Source organism: Lithobates pipiens, unplaced genomic scaffold (genome assembly GCF_037356315.1).
Source record: "Lithobates pipiens isolate NorthernLeopardFrog02 unplaced genomic scaffold, aLitPip1_a1.2 Scaffold_1, whole genome shotgun sequence".
Taxonomy (NCBI): Eukaryota; Metazoa; Chordata; class Amphibia; order Anura; family Ranidae; genus Lithobates; species Lithobates pipiens.
Window position 1 is genome coordinate 65,440,448 of NW_027507685.1, and position 20,275 is coordinate 65,460,722.

At 43.0% G+C, this 20,275-nt stretch overlaps 1 protein-coding gene across 3 annotated transcripts in view; it reads right to left on the reverse strand.

Moving 5' to 3' along the window:
• The window catches only part of VAMP7 (vesicle associated membrane protein 7), a 51,208-nt gene that overhangs the window by 15,750 nt on the left and 15,183 nt on the right, over positions 1 to 20,275 (reverse strand). For 2 of the 3 annotated variants that reach the window (XM_077451080.1, XM_077451119.1), the window contains exons 2-3: positions 7,846 to 8,001; positions 3,657 to 3,714 (exon numbers count right to left, since the gene is read on the reverse strand). In XM_077451080.1, coding sequence (XP_077307206.1) covers positions 3,657 to 3,714; positions 7,846 to 7,991 — 204 coding nt within the window. In that variant the 5' untranslated portion in view covers positions 7,992 to 8,001. The remainder of the gene's footprint in view (positions 1 to 3,656; positions 3,715 to 7,845; positions 8,002 to 20,275) is intronic. The other variant, XM_077451021.1, reaches the window with a different exon arrangement.

Below are 20,275 nucleotides of genomic sequence, written 5' to 3' on the forward strand. Positions count from 1 at the left end.
ATGTAATCTCAGTGGAATGAATGTGGTTTCATATTGTATTTCTTATTATATAAAAGGTTATTTACCATAGTCTACATATAAAGACATTTTTCACTAAGGAAACTGGTTGTGCTGACCAGTGCACGATGATATACGACGGCACAATGGCACGGCTGCGCAAATGGGCATACCTGTACGTCCCTTTAAAGACACAGCATTGTGTGCACACGTGCACCTGCCGTGTGCTCCGTGATCGTGGGTCCCACGGACTTAATGTCCGCCGGTTTCCCGCGATCGTGTCACGGATCGTGTCACGGAGCGGCAGAACGGGGAGATGCCTATGTAAACAAGGCATTTCCCTCTTCTGCCTAGTGACATGACAGGGAGCAGTAGTCATGTCAGTGGTAACCCCCCCCCCAGTTAGAATCACTCCCTAGGACACACTTAACCCTTTTATCGCCCCCTAGTGTTTAAACCCTTCCTTGCCAGTGTCATTTATACAGTAATCAGTGCATTTTTATAGCACTGATAACTGTATAAATGACAATGGTCTCATAACCGTGCCAAAAGTGTCCAATGTGTCCGCCATAACGTCACAGTCATGATAACAAATCGCAGATCGCCGCCATTACTTAAAAGAAAAATAAATAAATAAAAAAGCCATAAATCTATCCCCTATTTTGTAGACGCTATAACTTTTGGGTAAGCCATATACGCTTATTGCAATTTTTTTACCAAAAAGATGTAGAAGAATACATAATCGGTCTAAACCGAGAAAGACATACATATTATATATATATATATATATATATATATATATATATATATATATATATATATATATATATATATATATATATAATATTTTGGGGAAGTTTATGATTATAGCAAATGTGAAAAATATAGCTTTTAAAAAAAAAAAAAAAAAAAAAAAAAAAAAAAAAAAAACGCAGAGGTGATCAAATACCGCCAAAAGAAAGCTCTGTTTGTGGGGGAAAAATTTTTTTTGCCCGCAATGTCCGCGACAGTGCAATTGACAGTTAAAGCGACGCAGTGCCGTATCCCAAAAAATGGCCTGGTCAGGAAGGGGATAAATTCATCCAGGGCTGAAGTGGTTAATTCCTTAGCGAAAAAATGCCTTTATATGTAGACTATGGTAAAGAACCTTTTATAGTAAGAAATACATTCGCAATAAAAAGTATGTGAACCCTTTTGGAATGAAATGGATTTCTGCACAAATTAGTCATAAAATGTGATCTGATCTCCATCTAAGTCACAACAATAGACAATTACAGTCTGCTTAAACTAGTAACACACAAATAATTGTTACCACGTTTTTATTGAACACACCATGTAAACATTCACAGTGCAGGTGGAAAAAGTATGTGAACCCCTAGACTAATGATATCTCCAAGAGCTAATTGTAGTGAGGTGTCCACAAACTGGAGTCCAATCAATGAGATGAGATTGGAGGTGTTGGTTATAGCTGCCCCGCCCTATAAAAAAAAAACACACGCCAGTTCTGGGTTTGCTTTTCACAAGAAGCATTGCCTGATATGAATGAGACCTACGATTAAGAATTGTTGACTTGCATAAAGCTGGAAAGGGTTATAAAAGTATCTCCAAAAGCCTTGACTTTAGCGGCACTAAAAATATCACATAAAATCCCAATAAAATACATTAAAATTTTTGGTTGTAACGTGACAAAATGTGGAAATGTTCAAGGGGTATAGTTTTTCAAGGCAATGTATATCCATCAATATTTGTTTTATTTTATATTACTTTGTTATTTGTTCTTTCTGGACTTGTGCATCTATGTGGCAGCTGTGCCCTACACTCCCAGCTGCCCCAGACGTGTAGAACGGCTTTTCCCTGCTGGGAGCATGTTCACTCTGCACTCCCAGCCACAGCGACTAAATGTCACAAACCGCTCCCGATGATTAGTTATGATCGGACGCATCTGATCATGTGACGGTTGTAACAAATCACAGCGGTCACTTAACCCCTTGCCGCTGAGCGTACGCAGATGTGCGTACTCGGCTTCTGGGGGTTATACCGGGATGATGCCCGCACCTGCAGGCATCATTCTGCTACTGATTTTTAGAGCCGGCGTTCGGCTTTCCAGCCATAACAACCGATGCAGCGAAAAGCCACTTGGCTGTTATGCCGGAGGAGCCCCCCCTCCCGCCGCTCTTACTGGGGCTCCCATTCAATCGGGAGCACCGATGCAGAATTTGATGCCTCCGGTGGCTGGGGAGGGACTGGAATGAAGCCGTAAGTGGCTTCATTCCAGTCTCCTATTGGTAAACACGGAAGCGACATCATGACATCACTTCCCGGATTTAAAAATATATACAGTATTCAGAATCACTGAAAACGGCGATCTGAATACTTTGAAGTGTAAAAGGAGGGATCGGGGGTCTTTTAGACCCCCGATCCCTCCATAAAGAGTACCTGTCACCACCTATTTCTGTCCCAAGGGATGTTTAAATTCCTTGTGACAGCAAAAGTGATCAAAATTTTATTATTTAAAAAAAAAAAAATAAAAAATAAATAAATTTAATAAAAAAAAAATATATATATATATATTTTTTTTTTTAAGCACCCGCCGTCCCCGCGAAGCAAAGAATACACATACGGAAGTCGCGCCCGCATATGTAAACGATGTTCAAATCACACATGTGAGGTATTTCCGCGATCGTCGAGCGAGAGAAATAATTCTAGCACTAGACCTCCTCTGTAACTCAAACCTGGTAACCGGATTTTTTTTTTTTAATGCGTCTCCTATTGAGATTTTTAGGTACCGTAGTTTGTTGTCATTCCACGAGTGCGTGCAATTATAAAGTGTGACATGTTTGGTATCTATTTACTCAGCTTAACATTATCTTTCACATTATGTAAAAAAATTGGGCTAATTTTACTGTTTCGTTTTTTTTTAATTCAGTGTCCCTTTTCCCAAAAAGTTGCATTTAAAACACTGCTGCGCAAATACAGTGCGACATAAAATATTGCAACAATCGCCTTTTTATTCTCTAGAGTCTCTGCTAAAAAAAAAAAATATTATAATGTTTGGGGGATCCAAGTAATTTTCTAGCAAAAAATATGGATTTTAACACCAAATGCCAAAAATAGGCTTAGTCATGAAAGGGTTAAGAAAACCCACCTCCCCTGGCAATAAAGTGCCTAGGGCGGGGTCACAAAGGGGGTAAGTATTGCTGAATAAGGCAGCTAGAAATGTAAAAAGTGATCACCTGCACAGGCAATATACAACTGTCTGTTGACTCCCAGAACCGGCTGACCAGCTCTGCACTTCTATAAGGCCTTATGCAAACTGGACGTTAAAATAACGTTATAAAGACGTCAGTAGCTTTGCAGTGAGTTTTTTCAACCTCTTTTCCAAAGTTTTGCAATAGCGTTTTTTAGCGTTTTTCCGCATTAGCATTTTTTTTTTTTGAAGAAAAAGAAAACTTTTGTTTTTTCAATGGTCCAAAAAGTAAAATGCTTGTGAGAGATGTTTTTGAGTGTTTATTGACGTTTATCAGCGTTAGGGCGTTTTTATAATGTTACTTTAACATCCAGTGTGCATGAGGCCTAATAGTTTGACCTTTCCAGACCAATTCAGGGTAGTAGTGTATGGTCATTAAACAGAATCGCCATAAAACTTAAAAATCACTCACATCATCTGTGATGCACAGGTAAATGATTCTGTCCTGACAGATGTAATGGAACAAGTAACTGAGGGAAGAAAAAGGAAGACACAGTTATTCCGCAGGATAATCATAGATAGTTATATACTGTATATAAAGAGAGACGGATGAAGATATAGTGAGAACACATGTACTCTCTGCCTCTTCTTTCCTGGGCTCGGAGAGCCCAATGCTGTAAATGGTGCTTTGTTTACATTCATCCAGCTGCAGGTAGTGCTGTACAACCATGCCAATGTCAGACGCTATAAATGATGAGCTCTACACTGTGTGCAATATTATTAGGTAAGTTGTATTTTTGAGGATTCATTTCTTATTGAACAACTACAATGCAAATCCAATCCAAAATGTTAATAAACCTCAAACCTGAATATTTAAAGAAGTAAAAATGGGAACATCGCTTCGCCCCCCCCCCCCCTCACACGGGTGGCTGTTCTGCCGCTGTTAAAAGCATGTTTTGTTATGTTATTTTGAAATTCAGAGAATATTGGCACAGCTTTCACTTGCAGTTGTACATTGTGATTAGCTGTGTTTACGTGCGTTTGCATGCGGCTGCGTTTAGCTGCGTTGGAACATTCTTAACCATTTCTGATGTGCTTCATTGCTTTATTGCAGACAGCTGCAATAAAAATCGCTCCTGGACACAGTCAAATAGGTTTTTTCTAACTGCACCAAACCTCATGTAAATGAAACTGTTGCTAAATGCAGTGTGTGAATGGGGCCATAGGAAAGCATTGCGCGAGTTTAGCTGCTGTAGATAACGTGATCTGTCCGCAGCTAAAAAGCTGAATTCTATCCGCCTGTGTGAAAGTGGCCAAGGGAGCCGCCACCAGGTGCCAATCATACAAGATCTTGGATCATTCATGGACATTAGGTTTTAACAAATGTTTTAATATTATGTGTGCTTACTCGCACACACACACACACACAATTTATGTATACCCAGGGGTTGACAAATTTGCTTTGAATTTAGGAGCCAGTTAAAAAAGTTAGGAGCCAGTTTTTTTTTTCAGCTCCTGGGGTAAGGCCACTCATTTTCACCCCCTATCCCTAACTCACAATGGAGCACCCAGTCAATAACTCCATTGAAACGCTGTTACATCAGGGGTATGGGCTGACCAGAAAGAGTAAGGCTGGCAACAGATGGAACTGGCTGGCACTGGCAGGTGGCACTGGTTGCCACTGGAAGGCACGTGGAACTGCCAGATGGCACCGACAGGTGACACTGGTTTGAAACTGGCAGGTGGCCCTGGTTTGAAACTGGCAGGTGGCCCTGGTTGGCGATGGCAGGTGGCCCTGGTTGGCGATGGCAGGTGGCCCTGGTTGGCGATGGCAGGTGGCCCTGGTTGGCGATGGCAGGTGGCCCTGGTTGGCGATGGCAGGTGGCCCTGGTTGGCGATGGCACTAGTTGTCACTGGCAGATGGCACTGATTGGCGGTGGCACTGGTTGGTGTTGGCAGGTGGCACTGATTGGTGGTGGCACTGATTGGCGGTGGCAGGTGGCACTGACTGGCGGTGGCACTGGGCACTGGCAGGTGGCACTAGCAGGTGGCACGTGGCACTGGGTGGTGGTTATAGGTGCTATTGATTGGCGGTGGCACTGGTTGGCACTAGCAGGTGGCACTGATTTGTGGTGGCAGGTGGCACTGATTGGCGGTGGCAGATGGTGCCACTGGTTGGCACTGGCACTGATTGGCGGTGGCAGGTGGCACTGATTGGCGGTGGCAGGTGGCACTGATTGGCGGTGGCACTGGTTGGCGCTGGCAGGTGGCACTGGTTGGTTGCAGGTGGTATTGATTGGAGGTGGCACTGGTTGGCACTGATTGGCACTGGCAGGTTTCACACGGAGCACTCTGTTACTGAAATGTAACAAGTGAGGTGGATATGTCAGATTTCAGCCTGATGTCGGGGTGGGCGGGACCCGGCCTGGGTGGGCGGGACCCGGCCTGGGTGGGCGGGACCCGGCCTGGGTGGGCGGGACTCAGCAGCTATCAAACACCAGCCAACGATTGGGCTGCTTAAGAAAAGGGGCGGGCCACATACACGTAGCGGCCCGCCCAGATCCCATTGGCTGGTGTTTGATAGCTTGCTGGGTCCCGCCCCCACCCCGGCCAGGTCCCGCCCACCCCGACATCAGGCTGACAGATCCTCCTCTCTCCATTGCTTGTCAGTTTCACACACAGCGCGGTGCTGCAGAGTGTGAAGGGAGGAGGACGGCAGTCAGTGTTAATGCTGCTGCATGTCTGGGGCATCGATAGTGAGTCGGCTGGTGGCAGCTTAGGCGCCAGGTCGCGATTTCTGGTCGCATTGGCGACCTGGCACCTGGGGTCGAGCCCTGTGTATACCTATATCACACACACACACACACACACACACACACACACACACACACACACACACACTATTTATGTATACCTATATCACACACACATTATGTATACCTATATCACACACACACACTTAATGTATACCTATATCCCAGTTGCTAAATAATTTTATGTTATCACCATATCTAGCGCCGCTGTTTACCCCTGAATTAAAAAAAGTAAAAGTGAGGTTTTGACTTTCTTCTTAGGTGAAGATCTATGGGTGCACAATTATTATGCAACCAAATGAACATTTTCCCATCTTTTCTGTTTTTTTTCATCTGTTAAAGTGAGAATAATAAACAACTGAAAATTTACAAATAAACAAAAAATTTTAAAAAAATTTCATCAGTGACCAGTATAGCCACCCTCCTTTTTAATAACAGTCATAAGCCCTCCATTGGAAAGAAGAAATGGCGGCACATCCAGAACTTCCAACTGCCTTTTGTTTTGTTTCACAAACATAACACCAAAGATGGCAAACTGTGGTCACGTAGACGCGTTTCACACCCCCATGCCATTTTTTCGACGTAGGGCTTCCCCTTTAAGTCCATACCAGGTGACGGGGCTGGCGAGGTGTCAATCTCTCCGATGGAGGTGGCGACATTGACTTCTTGCGATAGTCCCGTCTACCTGGAGCCGCGTTCAAAATGAACGGACTTTTCTCCGCGTGTGGGCAGGTCCGTTCATTTCAAAAGTCCAGCGGACTAGCACACAGATGGCTTGTCCGCCGGGCAATTTTGAGTCAAAACTTCTAAGTCTGCCAGACTTTTGGAAAGAAAAAGTCTGCCGAAGCCCACACATGGACGGATTGTTCCGGCGGATAGTCTGATCGTGTGTACGTGCCATCAAGAGCACGAAGTGTCATTTATGTCTGCTGCTACATTCCTCTGTTATTAGTATGAATCATTTCTGACAAGTCTTCCTGACACCAAGAGAAAAAAAAAAAAAGAAAAAAAAAAAAAAAAAAGTAATGGTAAGGAGCTCTAGGCTGTGATTGACAGCCTCTGCTCTGTTTCCATTTGAAAGGGAAGGGAAGGGGGGGGGACGGTCTCACTTAGCTCTGCAGTGTGTAACTTCAGCTCTCCATCCCCTTTTTTCTGACAGCTCAGACAAGCTTTTTAAATTCTGCATTTGAACGGATGTAAAGAAGAAAAGACTGTAGATAAAACAGGTACAACTTATGTAGGAGGATTTGTTTTATCTGTGTATCACCTGAGGCCAGTCACTTCACTGGGTATATATGGAAGGGTTAACAATCACTTGAAGGTAAAAACATGTCCCAGAAGTAGTATCACCCCCTCACTCCCCTATATACTTATCTTGATCAAGCAGTGTGCCCATCTGCAACAGCACTGCCCTGTATATCTCTTCATGGGCACAGAGGCAGCAGTAGAAGCCAATGGCTCCTGCTGCTGTCAATCAAATTTGGGGGGGGGGGGGGGGGGTTGGGCGGGGCCGAGCCATGCTGTATGTCTATGGAAGCACACAGCCCAGCTCTGTAGTGAGCCTGCATGTCTGCCCTCATAGCAAGTGGTTTGCTATGGTGGCTGACACCAAGGAGAGCACCGGCAGGGGACCCTAGAAGAGGAGGTTCAGGGCAATATCATCACAGAGCAAGTAATTATAACATGTTTGTTATTTTAGAAGAAGCATCAAGCCTTTACAAGTGCTTTAAGTGTATAGAGGTGATGGATTCTCTTCAAAAAAGACATTTGATTGTTGCACCTTTACTTTTCTGTGTTATATATTAACCAGCCAGAATATTCTACAATATCATATAGAAAATACCTCACCTGCCATGAGAGTAGGTCAGCTTGTTGTTTTCTGATGGGATTTTGGCCAGGATCTGCTCTGTCACCTCCAGGAAATTCCCCCCACACCAGGCATGCTTGGCCAAGATAGTGGTTCCTCTTGCAACAACAGAGAACAAGATCGCCATCTCTTCCCTGCTAATAGCAAAACACACAATTAGAGTCGGATCTGTATGAAGCTCCTCGTTACTCAGAATCAGCATCTACCACATCAAATGTCAATGACTCCTCCATTGACTCAGGCTCTGTCATCCTGGCTTCCTGCGGGCCTGCTATGGAAGAGAAGCAGGGCTGAGCCAGACACATACATCCCATTCTAATCATTACAGAACATGAAAGCTTCTTTCTCATTTTATACAATGAATCCGCATTGAGGTCACATATTAGAGCCAGGCCATCAAAGCAACTCATGTTCATGTGCACCAATATTTAAAGGGAAAATACAACGTTCTCATAACAAGCAGACATTTAAGGTCACTATAAAGCACTTTCCATCTGGGCACTTTCACCCCCTCCTGCCCAGGCCAATTTTCAGCTTTCAGCGCTGCCACACTTTGAATGACAATTGTGCGGTCATGATACATTGTGTCACCATGTGACATTGTTATATTCTACTTCACACAAATAGTTTTCTTTCGGTGGTATGTAATCACTGCTGGTTACTAGAAAAAAAAAAAAAAAAAAAAAAAGGGAGAAGACCGAAAATTTTGAAAAAAAATAAAAATAAAATAAAAAAGTTTTAGTCTCCATCAGTAAATTTCATAAATAAGTAATTTTTCTCCTTCACTGATGTACGCTGAGGAGGCAGCACTGATAGGCTGGCTAAAGCTTATAGGAAGAGTTTTCGTTCTCCTCCGACTGTCCCATGAGGCTGCATGAATCCTCACCATTTGTCTGGACAGTGCTGATTGGCCCTGGGCTGATCATATGCACCGTCCCAAGAAAACAAACAACAACTCTCTAGCAATACACACCAAACTGAGCAAGTGCAGAGTGACTCCAAAGGTTCCGGCTTATCTGGAGATAGATTGGAGACTGTGGAAGAAGGGAAGCATCAGAGGAGACAGGATCAAACAGCCTTTTTACACAATGTGGAGGATTAATCCTTAGGTTCCACAGAGAGTATAGCAAGCATGCTTTACTGCATATATAGACTTTATAGATTTTACTGTTGTGGGTTTAGTAACACTTTAAAAAGAGTTTGTTACCTCAACATTTCTCATCTAATACATGCCTGCTGTACCATGTACTTGAGAAAGTATCCTGTTCCCTTTATATTGTTTAATTTGTGTAAATTCCCAGATGTTCCTGCCAGTCCCTCCGCTTTCCTATTACAAACTGACCACACTAAGCAGTAGACCATACCGTGCGTGGTCAGTTCTCTAGCCTGCTCTCCTCCAATTATCAGATTTGTCCTGACACGCCCCTGCTGCACAGCCATTCACAGTGTGCTGCTGCTTCCACCCCCCCCCCCCCCCCCACACCTCTTATGCAGCTGAGAACAGAAAGAATGTGAGCATATATAAAAAAGGATTTATGTTTTTTTTTATATCTATACACAAACGTTTTGCCATACATTTATATTTTAAACTGAATGGGTTGTTTTATCAGTTACAAATCACTTTGAATGTCAACTAAACCCAAGAACAATCATTTATTATATTGCAGTTTATCAGTCCCTAAATGGGGCAGCTGCATTAGCTTTCTTTTTGGAGGCCAAGAACATTTTTAGTAAAGTACAGAAAATACCTCTTTATCCTGCAAGAAATGATGGGTCTTTGTCACCTTCTGTTAGCAGAACTGAAAAAAAAGTTATCCTTTGTTCTGAAAAACTACTAATCAACCCATCCTCTGTAAGGCCCTTTCACACGGCAAGCCCGCTTGGATCCTGTTTTTCAGGCGGATCCGAGCGGGCCATCCATTGACTGCTATGGGGAGACGGATGTCAAGGGAGATGTGTCCACCGACGACACCCGTCTTCCATCTGATCAAATCGGACATATGGCGAAACGTTCGCTATCCGTCTTGGCAGATCGGATGAGATCTGATGAAAATGGACATGCTGTCCATTTTTGTCCAATTTCTCCATAAGAATCAGTGGCACTCTCACAAGCCCCTCCCACTTAGTGAGCAGAGACGGACCTGTCATCCACGGCTCAGCAGAGATCAAGGGAGGGATCTCCTGCCAACCTGGCAGACTCCACTAAACGGATCCGCCGTGTGTGAATGAGGCCTTATGCAGACATGTTTTACCACTTCAGCTCCAGAAGGTTTTACCCCCTTAAGGGGCCATTTTTTGCAATACGCCACTATGTTACTTTAACTGACAATTGCGCAGTCGTGTGATGCTGTACCAATATAAAATTGACCTTTTTTCCCCACAAATAGAGCTTTCTTTTGGCGGCATTTGATTACCTCTGCATTTTTGTTTTTTTTTTGCTATAAAGAAAAACCAAAAAAAAAAAAAAAATATATATATATATATATATATTACACACATACATATATACACACACACAATGTTTTCGTGTCTACAAACTATGGGATATTTTATTGCATTTTTATTTATGTTTTACTAGTAATGGTGGCGATCAGCGATTTTTAGTGGGACTGCGACATTGCGGCAGACAAAATCAGACACCTGACACTTTTTTGGGGATCAGTGACATTACAGTGATCAGTGCTAAAAAATATGCACGGTCACTGTACTAATGACACTGTCAAAAAAGGTGTTAACATCAGGGGCGATCAAAGGGTTAAAAATGTGTACCTAGGGAGTGCTTTCTAACTGTGCGGGGGTTGCTCGGACTGGGGGGGAAGACAGATCTGTGTTCTGCCTTGTTTACAAAGGCAGACTGACGTTCTGCCTCTCTCGGGAACAATCGCGGGTGGCTGGCAGACATCGGGCCTGCCGGACCCGGTGATTGGACAGAGGAGGAGACAATTAGCATGCGATTGCTCCCCCTATTGGCTACGACGTACAGGTACATGATTTTGTGCTATAGAGCCTACCTTCAGCAGTACATGTACTTTAGGTGGTCCACAAGTGGTTTAAGTCCAGCTTGGGTAAAAACAAACGGCTCCTTCCATAGATAGTGGAGAAGTGAGCGTAGACAAGAACAGGAAGTGTGATTCTCAGAATCACCAGGAGAAAAAACAAAACAAACAAAAAAACCGAATGTAGCGAACGTTTCTAGCTGCACTATATTACACTTTTGTTTTGTTACAGTTTTGTAATTTTAACATGCTAGCTATGTTTTAATGTCACAATGGCATTTTAAATACATATTTTTATATTGGCTCTTGAAGACATTTTTAGTATTCAGGGGTTCTCACCCATCCAGGGTTAGGGGTTCTGGGGTAATCTGGCTGGTGAGGAGAGGTCTGATTTTCATTACTCTGGATTGGTAAATTCTCATTAGGGACCTGAAATGTTGAAAGTTCCAAGAGTTTTTGGAGGGAAGAACTGCTAAACCCTGATTACAGGGACTTTAGTCTTGAAGGGGTTAAACCGGGTGCGTCGGAGTTCAGAAAAGGAAAAGGAAACAGTTGGCACTTGGCTGTGAGAGAGAGGACACACCTGAGTGATCAGGGTGGATTAAAAGAGAAGTTGTTTTTTTTTTTGCAGTTTCATACCTAAGTGGATGCAGCATTGGTCAGTGCTCAGTGCCTCTGCACTGAGAACCGAGCGATCGAATACCGCCAACGGCTTGCTGAGAGGGCCATCAGTCCAGGCACCTGGCAGATCCAGAGTATATTGCAGTGATGACGCTGTGCCTGGACCGATTTCTGTGATGTCAGCAGAGAGCGGACTTCAGATCGCTCTCTGCTGAAAACGGGTCACAGGAGTGCAAAATGAATTGCACTCCTGTGCCCCATAGAAGAAGCCCAGACAAACAAGCTCAGCCCGGACTTCTCCTTTAAGCATGAGATCGAGCCACCATTGCTAAACTGTAAACCTCCCCTTTGGAACCCCTAAAGTAGACAGGAGACCCCAGTGTGGGACTGGTATAGTGGCGGCGAGCCATAGTCTCATTTTCCTTTTTACCAAAGTTATGGACTTTTTTGTGTTCATTTGCCGAAAAAAGCGGTTTTGTTATCTGGACTGCTTGCTAGTTTAATAAAGGTTGTCATTTTTACAAGTGGCTGGCAGCATTCCTGAGCCCCTAGATCACACACTATCAATTATTTCTGTGAAAGACAAGCTAATAAACACCCTTGCTGAGCTAAAATCATCTACATGTTATGTCACACACAGACTGAGTGCTAAAATGAGGTGTAAAACAAACAGAAGCAGCACTACACATATGCAGATTGAAGATTCTGACTTCACTTGCTGCATGCTTGCTCCAGATTTGAGAATCACAATTTATTGAAGCCGCTGATCAGTATCTGGAAGGACAGCAATAGTAGCCTACATATTTTTCTCAAAACGGGTTTCATTTAAAATGCAACATTGTTATGTTTGGTGTAGTGAACAATTATGAAAGCCTCATGTTATCCGTTTACTGGTTGTAATGCTGTATCAGCGTCCCTGTTATCTGAATACAATGAGAAAATCTGGACAAACAAGCCGTTTCACTTTCACTCTGGCAGAATCGGGAACATCAATGAGTTTCCCAGCTGTGACTTGTCTTAAGCCAGTGTTCTATTGATTTGTGCCGTCCATGGAAAAGTGCCCGCGCATACGCAGAACAGAAGGGCACTCCAGTTGATTTGCCGCTCAGCTGGAGTGATGTCACCATAGCGCATGCGCACACCATAGGAGGTTTTTTCTTTCTTGGGCACATTAGAAATCTATGCAAAGAGTGGAGGGACACCGTAGATGTCAGATTTTGCCTCGCTGTAAACCCGCGGCGCAACAGCGATGCACAATGTGACAAATACGGTGTCCCTTCGCTGTTTGCATAGCATTAAATTGTGCCAGAGAAATGGTTTCTCACATCAAAAAAAGGCTCCTACGATGTGCACATGGTCCATCGAGAAATGCCTCCTGTCGCAAAAATGCCCCCACTGGGTCTGCGCATGCACAGCACCAAACATCACTCCAGCTGATATGCTGATCAACTGGTGTGAAAGTTGGAGGCATTATCCGACGCTATGCAAACAACGAGGGAACGTAGTTGTCAGATCGTGTGTTCCTACAAAGTAGAAATGGCGATCTGTCATCTCTCCTAGTTAGTCCCATCCCCCCACAGTTAGAACACACACATAGGGAACACAGTTAACCCCTTGATCGCACCCTAGCATTAACCCCTTCCCTACCAGTGACATTTACATAGTAATCAGTGCATTATAGCACTGATCACTCTGTAAATGTCAATGGCCTCAAAAATGTGTCAAATGTCTGACCTGTCCGCCGCAATACCGAAATAAATAAATAAATCGCAGATCACCGCCTTTACTAGTAAAAAAAATAAATATATAATAAAAACACCATATAAATGCCATAAATCTTTCCCATAGTTTGTAGAAGCTATAACTTGCGCAAACCAATCAATATACGCTTATTGCTTTTTTTACCAAAAATATGTAGAAGAATACATAAATCGGCCTAAACTGAGGAATTTTTTTTTTTTAATTGGGATATTTACTTTAGCAAAAAGTAAAAGATCGTGTCCCCCCCCCAAGATTGTCTCCCTTTTGTTTATAGCGTAAAAAAATAAAAACCGCAGAGGTGATGAAATACCACCAAAAGAAAGCTCTAGCTGTGAGGGGGGGAAACGTAAATTTTGTTTGGGTACAACGTCACACAACTGCGCAATTGTCAGTTAAAACAACGCAGTGCCGAATCACAATAAATGGCCCAGTCATTGAGCAACCAAATCTTCCGGGGCTGAAGTGGTTAAAGTGATATTAAAGGAGTTGTAAAGTCTCAAGGTTTTTCACCTTAATGCATTCTATGTATTAAGGTAAAAGCCCTTCTGTGGTGCAGAACCCCTCCAGACCCCCCTTTTACTTACCTGAACCCAATCTTCCCAGCGACAAGAATGAGACCAGCAGCTCCAGCATGGGTGCCCCCATGGAATACGGCTGTCCATGGGGGCACTTGATGCAGAGGAGGAGCCAGGAGTGCCAATGGGGGACCTAGAAAAGGAGGATTGGAGCCACTCTGTGCCCCTTGCACAGACGAGGCAAGTATAACATTTATTTATTTTTTTAAATAACAGACGAACCTTTACAATCATTTTAAAGTATCATTTATTTTTTTAAATTATTATTATTACTATTATTTAAAAATAGCAAAACATGTTATACTTGCCTCCCTCTATGCAGTTGGTTTTGCACAGGGCAGCCCAGATCCTCCTCTTCTCGGGTCCATCTTCGGCTCTCCAGGCCCCTCCCTCTTGCCGAGTGCCCCCACAGCAAGCAGCTTGCTATGTAGGCACCCAAGCCAAGCCACTGCTCTGTGTGTCAATTCAGACACGGAGCCGCAGTTCGACCTCGCCCCCCTCTCTCTACTAATTGGTTCACTGATTTTGATTGACAGTAGCAGAAGCCAATGGCGCCCCCTGCTGCTGCTGTCTCAGCCAGTGAGGAAGGAGATTTACGGGCAGCTGAGACTCTCGCTCAACACTGCTGGATTGAGATGGGCTCAAGTATTAGGAGGGCATAGAATGCATTAAGATAAAAAACGTTCTGACTTTGAAACCACTTTAAGACCCCTTTCACACTGGGCCGGTTTTCAGGCGCTTTACTGCTAGAAATAGCCTGGGCCAAGCGCCTGAAAACTACCTCTCATTCATTCCAGTGTGTCCGTATACAGCGCTCCCAAAACACCCCTGCCCATTAGAATGAATGGGCAGCGTTTTCAAAGCGCCACAAAACGGGAGTTTTTAACCCCATTTTTGCCCCACTATTGGCCAAAAAGCAGCGCAAAAGCGCCGCTTAAACAGCGGTAAATTGCCGCTAAAACGAGTTTCGCTTTAGCGCTGAGGCGACCCAAATGTGAACGGGGTCTAAGTGTTAGAAAATTTTAGAAATTTAGTCAAATGTGAAGAAGCCCCAAGAGACCAAACCAATGTAGAAGAACAGCTGCCCTGTACATATAGTTTATAGTTTTAGTATTATAATGGCCACTATCAAACCTTTAAAACACCCTCACCACCCTCACCAACCGATGATTATTGACACTACTTGTGGTCACATTTATATATTTTATAACCATGTAAAAAAAACGATCGTTTCCTTTAAATTGGAATTTCATTGAGACAGGAAAAGAATGGTTCATACTATAATAACAGAGCGCGCTTGCATGCCCAGGAAAGTAATAGTTTAGCAGTATAATTACACTCGTTAGTGGATTGTAGACTTCCAACAATGGTTGTCAAACGTGCCGTGAAGAATTGCAGGCAAAACAGTAATTTCCTTGCGGTCCTCAGAGGATGAAGTGGTTTTTCTAGATAAACTGGGATTTCTATATGCCTCTGGCAGCGGCTTTATTGGGATGATTTAGAAGCACAAGCAGCAGCCATTGAATGCAAATGATATGGGCCACATTTACAAAGCCGTGAATGTGACATTTACTGGTGGTAAATCATTCACTGTACAGTATAATAAAACAAATACCCTGGGAAGATTCACTTGCAGTGAATGTTTTGTGAATGTCACATCATTACAAAATAAGTCCCAAAGTATATAATCCATGGCTACATATTGTCCGTTCCTATTGAAAAAGTTCTAAATGTAATTATTTTTGACTTTATGATATGACTTTTACAATTTAAAAGCTTTGCGTTATTGAATAACACAAAAATGTATTAAAAAAAAAAAAACGTTAGTCTGATGTTCCATTCATTTTTATTTTTTTGAGTAATCTTTATTTATATAAATTTTGCAGCATAAAAAAACAAAAAGAAATTCACAGACCAAATAGAACAAACAAACGAGTCAGAGTAGGAAACAGTCGGTGAAAACGTGAAATTATCCAGATGGTGGGTAGCAAGACAAAGGAAGCATCAGAACCATGCTACATCCAACGAACACTCACAATTTAAGGTCTCACATCCCCTACATATATTAGTGCCTATGGTGACTGGATACCTGAGACTGGGACATAGATCCAGACATGTTCATAAAGAGAGATGGGGGAAAGGGACACGGAGGAAAGGGACACGGAGGAAAGGGACACGGAGGAAAGGGACACGGAGGAAAGGGACACGGAGGAAAGGGACACGGAGGAAAGGGACACGGAGGAAAGGGACACGGAGGAAAGGGACACGGAGGAAAGGGACACGGAGGAAAGGGACACGGAGGAAAGGGAAGGGTAATAGCAAGGACCCCTTTCACACTGGGGTGCTTTTAAAGTGTTTTAGCTCTAAAAATAGCGCCTGTAAAGCACCCCAAATGCACCTCTCAAGCCACCCCAGTGTGAAAACCCGAGTGCTTTCACACTGGGGCGGTGCACTTGCAGGACGGGAAAAAAGTCCTGCAAGCAGCATTTTTGGGGCAGTGCAAGAGCGCTTAGGGAAGGGTATGGGGAACAAGAACAGTACTCTACTTCATAATGCAACTCAACATAACAATAGCAGGTTAACCGCTTCAGCCCCGGAAGATTTTACCCCCTTCCTGACCAGAACACCTTTTGCAATTCTGTACTGCATGGGTTTAAACGACAATTGCGCAGTCGCGCGATGTTGCGCCCAAACAAAATTAACGTCCTTTTGATCACCTCTGTGGTTTTTTATTTTTTGCGCTAACAAAAAAAGAGCGACAATTTACTTTTTGCTATAATAAAATATCCCCTCAAATTTTTTTTTATATTATATACACACACACAAATTTTTCCTCAGTTTAGGCCGATATGTAGTCTACATTTTATTTATTTATTTTTAAACAAAAATATCGCAATAAGCGTATATTGATTGGTTTGCGCAAAAGTTATAGCGTCTACAAAATAGGGACTAGTTTTATGGCATTTTTATTATTTTTTTTTAACTAGTAATAGCGGCGATCTGCGATTTTTATCGGGATTGCAAAATTATGCCAGACACGTCAGCCAATTTTGACACATTTTTGGGACCACTGGCATTTTTACAGCGATCAGTGCTATAAAAATGAATTGATTACTGTAAAAATGTCACCGACAGGTAAGGGGTTAACACTAGGGGGCGATCAATGGGTTAACTCTGTTCCCTAGTGTGTGTTCCAACTGAAGGGGGGAGTGGACTGTGTAGGGGAAGAGATAGATCGTTGTTCATACTCTGTATGAACAGACGATCAGTCACTTCTCCCCTCAGAGAACCGAAAACTGTTTAGACACACAGATGCCGGTTCTCTGTGTGCCCCGAGCGATCGTGGGAGCCGGGCACTTGCATCGGCTCCATGGGCGAGCAGAGGGTGCAAGTGCCCCTAGTGGCCACAAGGCGAATCGACGTTACACAACGTTGTTTCGCCCAGCCGAGCCATTCTGCCACAGTGTAACTGCGGTGACTGGTCGGCAAGTGGTTAAACTAGATTTAAGAGGTATGAGGACCAATATACAATCCGATCGAGACCATTAGTGGCCTTAGGGGTCCTGAGGAACCCTGACCATGCAAGGTGCCAAGGTTGGTGATCCTCCTGAGGGCTCGGTACGGTTTTATTAGCATGATTTATCCAGGTAACCCAGATACCGTAAAGCTTATAGCGATCCTTGCAGGTCGCCATCCATTCCTCTGCAGCCATGGTTCCATTCATTCTTAATGTCACTCCAGCACACTGCAACATATAGTAACGCACATCGTATGTTGTGCATTATAGTGCCAGAAATTGTCCAATTTTTAAGTACATACTGGTGCATTGCTAGCCCACGTAAACCAATAGACTGCCTTAACCTCATAATGTGCAAACATTACCGCAATGAACCAGATCAACATTCTGCATAGGCCCTCAACCCCGTCCTGAGCACAAAATGCCTTTTTAAGTCCAAATGTAAAACGTCTCTTGCCCAGAGAATGTTACTTAAAGTAGAACTATAGGCAGAACTCCCCCCCCATATTTTGGATAGCGTAAGGGAGAATTTTTTTCTGCCATCTGTGTCCAATTGTCGAGATTCCCCTTCACTTCCTGTCCCATAGCCAAACAGGAAGTGAGAGGCAATTTCTTGGTGTGGGTGGGGGGGGACCCCCAGGTCACTAGAACTAATGTACCTATTGGAAGATTTCCCCTCTATTACTTTTCTTAGCACAAACCAGAATTAGGGGTTTTTCTTTTAATTTCACTTTCAGTGATAATGGTAAACAAGACAAATGGAGAACGAGAATCTCCTTAAAAGGGGCGCAGACAGCAATCAAAAGCCCTCTCCACTATATCCAAAACAAAAAAAAGGTTTTGCCTTTAGTTATATGTTAAAGTGGAACTTCAATTGGGTAAGGGAAACCGAAGACCCCGTTCACACCTGAGCGATTTTCTGCTTAAAGCTATTAGCTCTAAAACGCTCAACAAGCCAAATACCATTCATTTCAATGTCCCCTATTCACATCTGACCGCTCTGTCGCCTGAAGCTCAAAGAGTACACAAGTTTTTTGTTTTTTTTTGGCAGATTACCAGTGTCTTTGGCCCCATAGACTTCAATAGAAACACCTGACTTGAGCGGTTTATGAGCGTGTTCTACTCAAATAGCAGCTCTCCATTCCTAATTTCCTCTTCCTTTCCTCCCTCTAATGATTTCTATTGGCTAAACAAAAAAGCTTGAAGCTGTAAAACGCTTGGAAATACATTTCTAAAAAGCTGCAAAAAACACTTTAAAAAATGCCCAAAAAATGCCAGTAAATTGCTACGCTCAGGTGTGAATGGAGCCTAAAAGTCAGCAGCTGCAATTACAGCAGCTGCTAACTTTTAAGAAACACGCACCAGCTCAAAAAGTCCAGTGCCGTCTTCCAAGAACCCAATTTTTTGCCTGGCTTCTGATCTTCCATGCTGCCATCTTGCATTCAGGAGTTCGCCATTACTTTCTGGTCAGTCACAGTTGGCCTACTAATGCACATGTATGAGGTCATGGACTATATGGGGACTGATCCTGTAGCCTCCCTAGATGTGAAGCATGAATGCCAGAAGGCTGCAGTGGGGCAAGCGGGCTAAGAGTAAGTCATCCTTGCCTAAGTGAGGAATGAGGAAGTGGGAACAAGTACAACCAAAAATTTTGTTGCTTCCCAGAAAAAAAAGAAAAAAAAAAAAAAAAAAAAATCTGTTGTGTAACAGGCAGGGGGAGGAAAAGAACGATGCTGTAATTTTTAGGTGAAGGTTCATTTGTCTTTAACCATTCAAAAGAGAACTTGGGAGTGCGCAACTGTGTGTTCCTAGTTCTCACCCCCCCCCACAAACCGACTAATTAGTTACAGAGTATTGTCAAGTTAAAGGACACATACTGGACCCAGGCATCCAAGCTTTAAAAAAAATAAAATAAACGAATGGACAACTCTATGGAGACCACAACTTCTGTTCTATCCTGCCCAGGTCTTAAGCCTCATATGCACGATCAGATTTTCGGACGACCATTTGCCCGGTTTTTTGTAGTCATGCTTGTCTCATGCCGAAAGTGAAGCGGTTACTCACAATTACGAAAATTCTAGGACAACAGAATTCAACTTCAGAAGTGAAATCATGTGTTGAAGAGTTTTGAATGTATTCTTTTGTTTCTGAGCATGCGTAGTCTTGCTCTTATGATTTTTTTCGTATTAAAATTGTACTAACTATATGAAAATCGAACACTGTGTTCACATCCAACAAACATTTTATAGTCTGCGGATCCAGCTTTTGTCGGACAGAAAAAAAAAAAAAAAAAGAAGAAGGAATCGGCTGTCGGAAGCACTTTCTTTACTAACGATCCTAAAATCGGCAGATTGTCCGTCAGACTAAATTTTGCTTCTGATTTTCGTATTGTGTGTACGGAGCCTTTATGATGTGTGATAATAAAGACAACTGTGATACATATGTATTCTGTAGAAAATCCTGTTCCCACAGTGTTTGATCATCTGATCCCACTTTCACAGCTTAAGGGCTTGAGGACTGACCTTCCAACAGAAATAGCCAACTTTCCCCATGACGGGATTCACAATTCATGATCAAGATGTTTTCAATATTTTATAACGAGGTAGCAGAGTTGTCTTTTTTTATTATAGGTCTGCTTTAAGTACTACAGGATGAAGGGGCTACATAGCAAACCCAGAAAGCTTAGATTCAGGAGAATCAGAAACAATTTTAGTTATTTAAAAAAACGTACACTTTTAAAAATCACCATACTGCCCTATGCAGGGAATACAACAACCAAGTCAAATAAATGTGTCTACGCTCATTAACTGAGCATGACCTTCCTATTGTGTCTTTGGGACAGGAACTGGAGAAGGCACACGGGAAGCAAAAAACTTGAAGTGGTTGTAAACCCTTACAAACCACTTTGACCTACAGGTAAGTCTAGATTAAGGCTTACCTG